Source organism: Monodon monoceros, unplaced genomic scaffold (genome assembly GCF_005190385.1).
Source record: "Monodon monoceros isolate NGI ecotype Baffin Bay Population unplaced genomic scaffold, NGI_Narwhal_1 Super_Scaffold_6, whole genome shotgun sequence".
Classification (NCBI taxonomy): Eukaryota; Metazoa; Chordata; class Mammalia; order Artiodactyla; family Monodontidae; genus Monodon; species Monodon monoceros.
In genome coordinates this window covers 40462933-40474597 of record NW_021703783.1, presented here as the reverse complement: position 1 = coordinate 40474597, position 11665 = coordinate 40462933, and the positions used below count along the sequence as shown (strand labels likewise).

Genomic DNA, 11665 nt, shown 5'->3' with positions numbered 1-11665 from the left:
AACTATTACATATAGAATGGATAAACAACAAGGTGCTACTGTATAGCACAGGGAACTATATTCACTGTCCTGGGATAAACCATAATGGAAAAGAATATAAATAAGAATGCATATATATGTATAACGAAATCACTTTGCTGTACAGCAGAAATTAACACAACACTGTAAATCAACTATACTTCAATTAAGAATTTTTTTTAAGTGGGTCTTCAACAAATGATGAATGAATGAATAAACGAATGAATAAAAAGCGATACAAAGAGTTTATTATTGTATTGTAAAGAGCACAAAGAAAGAAACAAACACCTCTCAGACCTTGATGGCCCGAGTTGCTTTAAGTCACCCCACCTTCACCAAATCTGTAAGGTCCTTCGTGTCTCCCCCAGTCTGAACAGCCATGGAGTGAGAGGCGGCCTTTTGCCCAACCCACGGGGCTGGGGGCTCAAGAGCTACCACCATTCTGAGTCTGTGCTCACCTGTCCACAGGTCCACAGATCTCAGTCCTTGGAGCTCTCTGGTGGGGTCAGGCATGGCAGGCCCCCTTGACTCAGAGCTAGGTCTGGGAATTCAGAGAGGAGCCCGGGTCCCAGGCTTTGCAGGCAGAGAACTTGGTGGTGTCATCTGGGCAGTGAGTGTGCCCTGACTTCTATGTATGGCAGGACCAAGATCGAGGTGTCACCAGCCCCCAGAAGGTTGTCTGTGCCAGAGAAAGGTGAGTTGTGAATAAGGTCCCTCCCAGTGCCCACCCTGTGCATCTAAAACATGGGAGCCCATCCTTCACCCCCAAACCGGGCCCTGGCCCCTGACCGTGGCTGTGGAACTGGGCAACAAGAGGGGGCTGGCTCTTGGGAAGTGGAGGCAGGTCCTCCCGGGTGGGGAGCTGAGCGAGGGTCATGGTCCCTTACCTGGGGCAGGGGGCAGTGGCGCTGTGCATACCACTCCTGGCAGTACAGGCTGACCTGGATGCCCTGGCCCAGAAAGAGCATGGTCCACATGAGCACGTTCCACGCTGGGCCCGTGCGCCGGTCATGCATCATGAAGTTCAGTGGCCCTGATGATGCAGGAGGAAATGTTGTCACCTCAGCTCCAGATACCTGTATCTAATCTTCCTGGCTGCCTTCCTATCTCAGGGCACGGGGAAGAGTTGGAACAGGAAGGCACCATTGAGGAAGATCTTGAACCCAGCTCCAAAAGCTCACGGAGGTCTCAAGTGGCTCATGTAAAACGAGGATTCCTCAGTCTACACTTCAGTATCCTGGATCTCTTACTAAACCTCCCAACCTCCCACCAGTTTTCTCCTCTTTGTCTCCCTGTATGTGTGCCCTGCTCAGATGCTCCTCTCCAGCCAGAGGTCTTTTCCCACATCTCCCAGGATATCCCTTTGCTGCCTCCCTCCCTGCTCCCAAGTCCGTCCGTCCTGCCCCCCCTCCACCAACTCTCACACACAACTCTGATGCCTTCCCCCAGAAGGCACACACATTTCCCCCTTCTGTCTTGGGTACGTGGCCTCTCCCATCAGTCTGGAATCTCCAGGAGCGGGACTCCAGGTCCCTTCCCTCTGGCTGTCTCCCTCTCCGGGGGCATAAAGAGGCCAAGCTCACCTCCAATGAAAAGGAAGAGCAACAGCATGACAGGGTAGAAGAATCCCAGGACGAAGCAGAAGATGTACTCGTGGACCACTGCAGAGACCAGGAACACGCCCAGCATGGCTGCCCCTCGGGCCTGGCCACCAAGGAGCTGGCAGGAGCCGGGGGTAGGAGGGTGGAGTGAGTCTCCCTAAGGCCCCTCCACAAAGAGCCCCCTCCTTAAGGAAGCCAGAGATTGTGTAGTATAGTGGAAAGAATATGGGATTTGCGATCAGAAGGGCTGACATGTCCTATTTAAGAGCATTTTATTAGTCCATCGGGCCTTAGATGCAACTTTCAAAAGGGGATATAATAATACTTCTCAGGGTTACAGGGCAGATTATGTAGTATGTGAAAATTCTTGGTAACTGAAAATTGCTATATACATGTTCCTTAGAAGGCTAAGGAGGGGAGAAATGCCCTGTGGAGGAGGTGTAGTTGAGGACAAGGAAGGAAGGAAGTTAGATCATAAGAAGGAATTTCTGCCCATTGGGTTGGGTAGAATGGGGGCAGGTGAAAGTCAAAGGGGCCCTTAGGTCTGGAAAAGATGAATGGTGCAGAGAAAGGGAAGGAGAGGATATCCCAGAGAGGTTCCATTAACTTTGGGGGCTGACGGGGTGTGCAGAGCCCATACCCACAGCCCATCCTGATATACATAGCTGTACAGCCAGTCATGGACCACCACGTTCCAAGTGCGGTAGTAGTTGGAGAAGGACGTCGAGTTCCACCAATCCTGGGGGGGTGTTCAGGGGGGGAGAGGAGGTGAGCATCAGGGCCCTGTCTCTGCCCAGGCCCCAGCTTCTCTCCCCTGCTTCCTGCCCCCTGTCCCAGTGTTCTCCACAAGGGCTGGCTCCCAGCAGGAGAGAGACAGCAAGCAACCTCCCAACTCCCTCTTCAGCATCTGGGGTCCTTGCCCTCCCTCCTACACTCCCTTTCAGGAGAAGATTCCAAATTAGCATCCCCATAAGAGCAGTTAGCCCTGGCTGGTCAGGGGGTAGAGGGGTGACAATACAACCATACCCAGAGGAGCACATTTCTCACTGTGGAAGATTGACAGCACAGCTGATGTTGAAATCGTGCCCCACAGGGTTAAGAGAAACTGGTGACTAATGGAAATTCTTGAGCTCATCTTACAGAACAGCAGGTAAGGGAACAGCTTGTTAAAAAACCCTTCTGCTTGTAACCTGCCTTCACTGACTAAGCCTTAAATTTTTTTTTTTTTTGACTCCTTAACTGCCCCGTATAGATAACACCTCCGATGTATGGGTCACTATAGTAACAGGGGGCATAAGTTTTCCAGGAACTTGGAGTTGGCTCTTGTCTAGTTCAAGCGGGCTAAGACTGGTTGGGACCACTGACCCTAAAACTGGGCTTGCACAGGTGTCGGATGAATGACCTTTTGACATCAGAGGGCCAAAAACTCCACCCTCATATCATGCTAATTGCCTCCATTTTTTTTTTTTCTTCTTTTTTTTTTTTTTGCGGTACACGGGCCTCTCACTGTTGTGGCCTCTCCCGTTGCGGAGCACAGGCTCCGGACGCGCAGGCTCAGCGGCCATGGCTCACAGACCCAGCCGCTCCACAGCATGTGAGATCTTCCCGGACCGGGGCACGAACCCGTGTCCCCTGCATCGGCAGGCGGACCCCCAACCACTGCGCCACCAGGGAAGCCCTGCCTCCATTTTTTAACATGCATCCCATGAAGAAGCATGTAACTCAGATACACCTGTGCAGAACACCGATTACCTCACCTTTTCCCTACCTCCAATCACTTTTCCCCATACCTAAGATCATCTTGCTTCTTTATCCCATAAATATCTCAAGCCCCTGGCCTTTGGGGAGGCGAATCTGAGGTTGTTCTCCCTTCTCCTCACTTGGCTGCCTTGTGAATAAACCCTCTGTCCGCTGTAAATCTTGGCGTCTCAGTGTTTGGCTTACTGCGAATTGGTCAAATGAAACTGGTTCGGTAACTAGGTGACAGCCAACATAGCCACCATCCTCCCCACATCCTTCCCTAGCCCTCCCTGCATCCAGCTCCCAAGTAGCCCAGGTCCAGGCCCCACCCGATAGAACATTCTGTCTCCAAATCGTAGCATCTCTGCGAAGGCGTTGAGCCAGCAGTGAAGGAATGCAAAGAAGATGAGCAGCAGCATGAAAATGCCTGGTAAGTAGAGACAAGGGGCTGCAAGTCAGCCTGGCCCCCCAATCCCCCACGAAGCTCCAGGGGTTCCCCCAGGAAGCCCTCGCCCAGCAACCAGGGCCCCAACTCCCACCAATCATTTGTTAATCATTCACTAATTCATGCACTCATTCATTCATTCCATTTGCTCATGAAGCCCATGCCAGATGTTGGGGATACAGAGATGAATGTCCAAACCTCTGCCTGTTGGGAGTTCATAGAGCTGTTGAAAGGTAGGGAGTAGGTGGCAATCTGAAGTGAGACCCTGACGATGAGCAACCATAGGAGGGGGCAGATAAGGGAGAGTCAGAGGGAAGAGGTGTTGAAACTAAGAGCGAGCGAGCGGAGGGAGGGGCTCCCTGCTAAGTCTTCCCCAGGGTGCAGCCTTCTGCAGCCCTGCCTCTGGTGGGCATACCTGGCAAGGTGGCGTGCATGATGGAGAGCACCAGGGCACGGGTGCTGAAGGGCTCCCTGCTCATGTTGGCAAAGACAGGAACACAGAGGCGGCCCAGGATGAAGCAGGCATAGAGCACGCAGCCCAGGGCCTGGGGAGGGGGTGGAGGACGCATAACTTTGAAAGGAATCATTGGTCGCTGCCCCTCCTTCTGAAATCAGACTGTGGCCCAGCAACTGCATCCTCTTTCCTTAGCGCCACCCTCTGACCTCTTCCCCAGGCCTCCCTTACTTCACTCCCAGAAATGTCCCCTCAGCCACCATGAGTCATGGGTAGTCCACCCTTTGACCCCGTCTTCTGACCTGGGCAAAGTTCTTGGCCACATAATTCCACCTGACGTTGGGTGTCCTGCAGCAGCAATGGGGATAATATGTTTCTCATCCTTTTATCTTGTTCCTGCCTGGGCCGGGGCCCAGCACCTGGGGCCCTCTCTCCGCAGCCCCCTCAATTGCTCAGGCCTGGGAGGATTATCTGGAGAGGTGGGGGTCTAGAACACTTTGGACCTTCTATAACAGAGACGACAAGTGGATTTTTAGCTTGAGTGTCTACTAAGGTGACCAACCATCTGGAGTTTGCCCCAGACTGAGAGGTTTCCCAGGATGTAAGAATTTCAGTGCTAAAACTGGGGCAGTCCTGGGCGAACCAGGACAGTTAGTCACCCTTGTGTCACCATGAGCTGGGGCAAGGAGAAGGAGTGATATACCTGCTCCTTACTTCCCATTTTTATTATGGGGTGCTGCCTGAGAAAGTGGCCAGTGTCTGGGATGAGGCTAAAGACCTCAGGGAGAGGAGAGTAGAAGGGCTAGATCCCTGACGGGCCTGGGCATTTGGGGGAGGGGGTGCAGGGTCTTACCTGGGGTAAGTCTCCCTGTAGATGAGTGTGGGGCAGAAGAGGAAATAGAGGTAGCTGGAGAAACTGGGGGCCCGGATCCCCTCACCTGGGGAGGAGTAAGAGGGGTCCATCAGTGAAGAGGGAAGGGAGAGAGGACACAGCTGGGTGGGATGCTGGGGAAGGGCAGTGGGACTGGTGAACAGAGCTGGACAGGACAGAGGTGGGGGGGGGGAGGAGCTGGATATTGGATCTGGAGGTGGGGTGGGGGAGGTGAAACTGGGCAGGAGCTGAACCTGCTCTTTAACGCCCTCCTTTTGCTTCCATTCCAGGCACCCCCATTTTCTGGCACAGGACCTGCTGCGGCCAGAGCTTCATGTGGCACCCACAAGTTGCACCACCCACTTCTCTCTCCTTCTGTTCTGACTACCTAATGGAAGGCGCTCACACCCTGGGTCTTAATAAGAATGAGCCAGGAGTCCTGGGCAGCAGGGGAGGGGTATCAGAGGTGGGACCTAAGAGAATGACTAAGGCCCACAGAGCCCACCTGGGGGCCGGAGCTGTGAACCGTGGGCAAGATGGCCTTAGGAAGTTGGAGCTTTTATGAGGATCCTGCAGCTGCTGGCTTCATGCAACCAGCCAAGAGGACTGAGTTCACAGCAGCGCTTGCTGAAGGCCTCACCTCCTCTGGCCCGAAGTGTCCCAGGCACAGTCTCTCTCAGGAAGGAGTAGCTTTTCATCAGGAGCCTGACCTGAGATGGAATGGAAAAGAGGTTATAAGGTGCTGTGGGACTTTGAGCAGATCACTTAACCTCTCTGTGTCTCTTTTACGGGAGAGGGGCAGGCAGATTGTAAACTTTGTACGGTCAAAGCCCATACTTTATCTTTTTGTTGGACTGTCTTATAGCCTAACACAGACGGCTGCTGGGATGAATCGAGGGTAAAGGGGTACCGGAAAGGGCAGAGACTCCAGCTGGCCAACCCAATCGATTATATTTGCATAGCAGTGTCCGTTCGTTCGTTTACATTTCCTTGGAGCCTGCTGGTTGGCTCAAATCCCTCGCAAAGGACTCCGCCCCTGGTAACTAGCTCCGCCCCCACCAATACAGTATCCAATGCCCTCCTTCCCAGGGGCCCCGCCCACCACTGGTCCCGCCCATCACCTACCTGCTCAAAGACTAGGACACAGCGGGAGGCTGGCGGGAGCTGATACTCCACTGCTACATGGATTGGAAGGATGCTGAGCACTGCTGTGTGGCCGGCCAGCAGCATGCAGCCCAGGCCCACCCCCAGCGTCCAGGCCGCTCTGGACTGGGGCCTCGCCCACAGCCGCAGAGCCTGGTAGGGCAGCAGCAGAGTGGACAGGAACATGGGGACCCACGTTACCAGCGCCAAGGGCAGCTGTCCGAAGCTGAAGATCAGTAGGTCAAACTCCAGCATCAGCCTGGGAGTGGGGAAGGAGAGACAAAGTAGACAGGTGTGAGGCCCATCCTGTCCGCTTCCTCTGCAGTCAGAGCTCTTGGAAGATAAACTGAGGCATCTTGCCAAGGTTGTGAGCTCCCCATCTCTGAAATTGTTCAAGATGGCACCTCTGTTGCCCAGGACTTCTAGCAACAGGGCATTGCCCGAGGAGACTCAATCATGGGATGGCTTTGCTTCCAAATAACCTATAGAGCCCTCTGTGGCATTGCAGAAGGGTTCAGTACATCCCATGCCACCGGTGTTAGGGTAGGAGGTGCCTAGAGTTTAACTTTGATTTTTGTTAGTTTTGTACTTTTGGAGTGTCTGGAGCTGTAGACTTGAATTAATAGAAAGCAGGTTGTTGAGTGTTTTGTTTGCTTAGGTTAAGAGTATACGGCTTGGGGACTTCCCTGGTGGCACAGTGCTTAAGAATCTGCCTGCTAGTGCAGAGGACATGCGTTCGATCCCTGGTGCGGGAGGATCCCACATGCCGCGGAGCAACTAAGCCCGTGCGCCACAACGACTGAGCCTGCGCTCTAGAGCCTGCGAGCCACAACAAGAGAAGCCACCGCAATGAGAAGCACACGTATCGCAACGAAGAGTGGTCTCCCCTTGCCTCAACGAGAGAAAGCCCGCGCACAGCAACGAAGACCCAATGCAGCCAAAAATAAGTAAATAAAATAAATAAATTTATTTAAAAAAAAAAAAAAGGGGCTTCCCTGGTGGCGCAGTGGTTGAGAGTCTGCCTGCCGATGCAGGGGACACGGGTTCTTGCCCCGGTCCGGGAAGATCCCACATGCCGCGGAGCGGCTGCGCCCGTGAGCCATGGCCGCTGAGCCTGCGCGTCCGGAGCCTGTGCTCCGCAACGGGAGAGGCCACAACAGTGAGAGGCCCGCGTACCGCAAAAAAAAAAAAAAAAAAAGAGTATACGGTTTGGGACTTCCCTGGTGGTCCAGTGGTTACAAATCCACCTACCAATGCAGGGGATGTGGGTTTGTTCCCTGGTCAGGGAACTAAGATTCCCACGTGCTGCAGGGCAACTAGAGAGCCCGTGTGCCACAACTAAGATCAAATGCAGCCTAATTAATTAAAATTTTAAAAATTAATTAATTATTATAATTATTATAATTTATTATAAATTTATTATTAGCTAAATAAATTTAGCTAATTTATTATTAGCTAAATAAATTAATTAATTTTTAAAAAAGAGTATACTGTTTGGGGAATTCCCTGGTGGTCCATTGGTTAGGACTCGGTGCTTTCACTGCCGTGGCCCGGGTTCAATCCCTAGGGTCGGGGAACTAAGATCTGCAAGCCTCGCTGTGCAGCCAAAAAAGAGTGTATGGTTTGTAATGGTGAAAAATTAGAAAATTAGAAGCGACCCGAACGCCCATTAGTAAAGAACTAAATGAACAAAAGCTGGCACTTCCAGACTCTGCGGTCATTAAAATCAATGGACCAACGTGGAAAGATCTCTAATATGGGTCATTAGGGAGTGAAAAGGAAACAATAGGTACAGTAAGTATCTTATTAATGTAAACCTCCACAAAATACATTCCCTTGGTTCTTATATACATCTGGAAGTGGATGCATCGAAATGCTCTGGAGGGAAGCTCTCAAAACCATTAAAAATGTTACCCCTGGGGAGCGGTCTGGGATGGAGGGGGGTGATGGAGAAGGAGCCATCTTACATATATTTGAAAGCTTTCCTGAGATTTGATCCTTAATTATCAGGATGAACAACAAGTTTGCCAAAAGGAAGTGCTTTTGCTGAACCTACAGATGCTCGGTCCTCTTCCCTTTACTGCTTCCTAAGCCATATGTAGGGTGAGGTGGGGTCATGCAAGTCCAGACCCCCAGGGGTCTACAGCTCCCTGAGTCTCATCCCCAGAGTGGGGAGGTGCTTTTGGGGGGAAGCAACCCACCAAGGCACTTGTGTGCACAAGATCTTGTCTTCCCCACAAGATTGGGAATGCCTCACAGAGAGGGCTGGGGTCGGCCCCTCATCTCTCTGCCCCCCAGGGCTGGTACTTAGGAGGGGCTCACTGGAGGTTACTTGAACCGAACACCACTGCCTTGGAGAGGACTGTGTGAGAGCGGTGGGGTGGGAACCATGCTTGTGTGTGCACATACGTGCATGTCTGCCTCAGGACAAGGGTCCAACTGAGAAGAATTTGAGTGGGGGAGTAGTGTTCCCAGAGGGCTAACTCTGGAAAAACAGACCAAAGGCTATCCAAGCCTGTGCCAAGAGGACTTTTTGGGTGGGAAGGTGGTTGGAAAGCAATGCTGATGTGTGTCTAATAATCCAACGGGCCTGTGCTCTCTCAGGCCGGTGGCAAGTGGAACACTGGGAACCCAGGTGGTCTGATCTTATCTGCGGGCCTATCCCGAGCGGGAGGGGTGCCTACCTGCCCTCATCAATGAAGTCGATGGCCAGGGTGCTGACGATGAAGACACACAGGCCGGCGACAAACATGTGGTAGATGGTGCGGAAATGCTGCACCTCCATCAGCTCGCTGGAAGGACAGGGGCCCGAATGTCAGCGGGAGAGTCCTCAAGGTCATGCAGACTAGCCCAGGCACTGTACACAAGCGGAGATGGGACCTAGCGATTGGGAACTTGCAGCTGTGGGCTGCAATATGGCTAGGACTTCTGTCCAAAGCTCTTTCCAGCCCAGACACTTCTCATCCTGGTGGCCTTTCTTCCACAATCACACCCAAGGCAAATAGAGAAACAGAACCTTAGAAAACATCTCCAAGTCCTCCCCCAAACCACCTAGAGCCTGAGGATGACAAATGAGGCGCCCTGGTTCCCCAGACAAAGCTCTTTCTTTTCTTCTCATCCCATCCTCACCCCCGACTTACTCAAGCAGGGACTTGCGGTTGATGAAAACTTTCCGTTTCCCCAGGGATGGCTCCCGGGTCCTGAATTGAGACAGTTGTTCTGGGCCAGGACCCAAAGGAAGAAGGCAGTAGGCAGAGGGTAGGGGCTTGCGGGACGTCAATATTTGGAAGCCGAGGGCAGTAGTACGGGAAGGTCAGGGTTAGGGCCAGCGGGCAGGACCGGGTGGAAGGTCAGGGAGGGCCAGGGCAGACCAAAGCCCAGCAGTGGAGGTCAGGAAGGCAGAGGCGATAAGGGGAGAAGAGGGAAGACTGAAGTTGGAGTTACATCAGTGCTGGTAAAGGGCACATGGGATAGCATCTGTGGCTCATAATCCTTACGATGGAGGGGGCTGTGCAGCCCCTCCCCAGCCCCCGGCTGCTCAGACTCTTACTTGCACAAGGAATCTGGAGGGATGGAGGGCACTGGTCTGTCTTGTGGCAGGTAGGCTTGAATAGCCTCGCACATGGCCTGATCCAGCAGCTCCGTCAGCTGACCTTGTGCTTGCTCCAGCAACTGCGTCTTCACAGCCTACAGGACAAAGCAGGGCAGGGCCCGCGGTCCCTCCATCCAGTCAGCCATCCTCCCACTCACCAAGCATTGACTGAGCCTCCCTCCATGCCAGGCACATTGCTAAGTGCTAGGGATGGAAAGATGAACAAGCATGGCTCCTGCGCAGACGTTTCCACCCCCAGTTTAACACCCTCTGGTTTCCCAGGGCAGCAGTGAGGATCCAGGAAAGATACTTTCAGACTCTGGGTCTGAACCTCAACCACCTTGTCATCTCTGATCCTACTCTCTTCTCCCTGACCCCAGCCTTCTCTCTCCTGACCTCTAGCCCCACTAACAGAAGACTGTTCACTGGCTGACCTTTGGCACCTGTCCCGATGACCTGTGTTTCAAACCCCTCCATCTTAACTCGTAGCTCTGACCCGAGGGGTTTGAACCCGAGAACAAACTGTCTTTATCATTAAGCCAGTCCTCCCCCCTCCCTCCCTCTACTCCAGGACCTGTCGGTTTTGACCTCTGACCTCCCTCACCTGCATATGTCGGGTCCATTGTAGCAAATCTGGGCCTCTATATGTCTCATTGTTTCCTAGGATAAGGGGTCAAAGGGGAGGAGTGAGGGTTCAGAAGGGGAAGTTATTTTTGCAGGGGGTGAGGAGGTCACTGGCAAGCGGGGAGCCTGAAGACATTCCTGGAAACAGGGTACCCAGGGAACGGGAAGCTACTCTAATCACCATCGGGGGTAAAAGAGTCAGAAAGATAAGGCAAGGTACTGAAGAGCTCTTTTCTCCTCCCTTCCCCAGCTGGCTAGTTAGGGGGCAGAGGCTGGGATCTGCCTTCACTGGCCTCCCAGGACAGCAGGAAGGATTGAAGGTAGACAGCAGGAAGCCCCCTCTCGACAGTGCATCCCACCTGCAACCCCACCTGGGCATTCTGTATTCCCAAAGTGGGGCTCCCCTTCTCTGGAGGGCCGGTCTTCCTTCTCTCCTCCTAGCCCTTCTCTCCTCCGCAGTTGGGCCGCCCTTGGCTCCATGATGTGTGTCTTGACTGGGCAGCGGCAGCTGGTAAGTGTTCCCTTCCTTCCTTCAGGCTTGCCTGGCAGAGCTCTTATCTCACTCAGCTCCTCTGACAGCTCCAAAGACTAAAGTCCTTTCAGGAGGAGGGGTCATAGGTTATCCGATCCATGATCCCCTTCCGGAAGGCAGTACCATCTCAGCTAGAGGCTCTGCTCTACCGGCTGTCACAGGGATGGACACAACCCCTGAACAAACTGCCCAACCACCACCCAGATGCCCAGCTCCCTCCCACAGGAATGGGAGCTCTGCACCCATACATGTCATGGGGAGGGGGACTTTGCCCCTCTGAGGCTTATCACCTGGTATGGCTGCTTCCCAATCTCTTTCTCAGCAGGCTGAAGGTTGGGAAGGAGTCAGAAACATCTTCAGGTATGAGGCACTCAGCTCCCATAGACCATGATAAGGTGCGTGAAAGAACCTTGTCAACAAAGATTTCTGTGCATGTGATAGTATTCTGTGAGGTTGGTACCTGTGATGACTGCGGTACTGTGGCCCCTCCAGGGAAGGCTAGGGGCTGGGGGCCCTGAACACCACCTCTTCCCTACACCTGCTTGGGTTAGCAGGTAGGCAGAAAGGAGGCAAAACAATCACTTAATCAGCACCTGAGGAATGCCAAGCATTGTCACATATGGAAGAACCAGATTTAAATCCGCC

General features: G+C 53.0%; 1 protein-coding gene across 4 annotated transcripts; it reads right to left on the bottom strand.

Annotated features, from left to right (window-relative positions):
- Positions 1-237: 237 nt before the first annotated feature.
- Positions 238-11166, bottom strand: SOAT2 (sterol O-acyltransferase 2). 4 transcript variants are annotated; one of them, XM_029206577.1, is made up of 15 exons: positions 10860-11166; positions 10469-10524; positions 9823-9959; positions 9413-9472; positions 8957-9064; positions 6255-6531; positions 5770-5839; positions 5112-5196; positions 4561-4606; positions 4220-4349; positions 3689-3786; positions 2260-2358; positions 1602-1737; positions 906-1051; positions 238-697 (listed from the first exon to the last, which is right to left on the bottom strand). In XM_029206577.1, the coding sequence occupies exons 1-15, from the start codon at positions 10966-10968 to the stop codon at positions 647-649; spliced, it is 1608 nt and encodes a 535-aa protein (XP_029062410.1). In that variant the 5' UTR covers positions 10969-11166; the 3' UTR covers positions 238-646. The 4 variants fall into 4 exon arrangements, 3 of the variants coding, with proteins under 3 accessions (XP_029062410.1, XP_029062409.1, XP_029062411.1); XM_029206576.1 differs by having other exon boundaries at positions 262-697; positions 10848-11166; XM_029206578.1 differs by having other exon boundaries at positions 262-697; positions 6474-6531; positions 10848-11166.
- Positions 11167-11665: the final 499 nt, after the last annotated feature.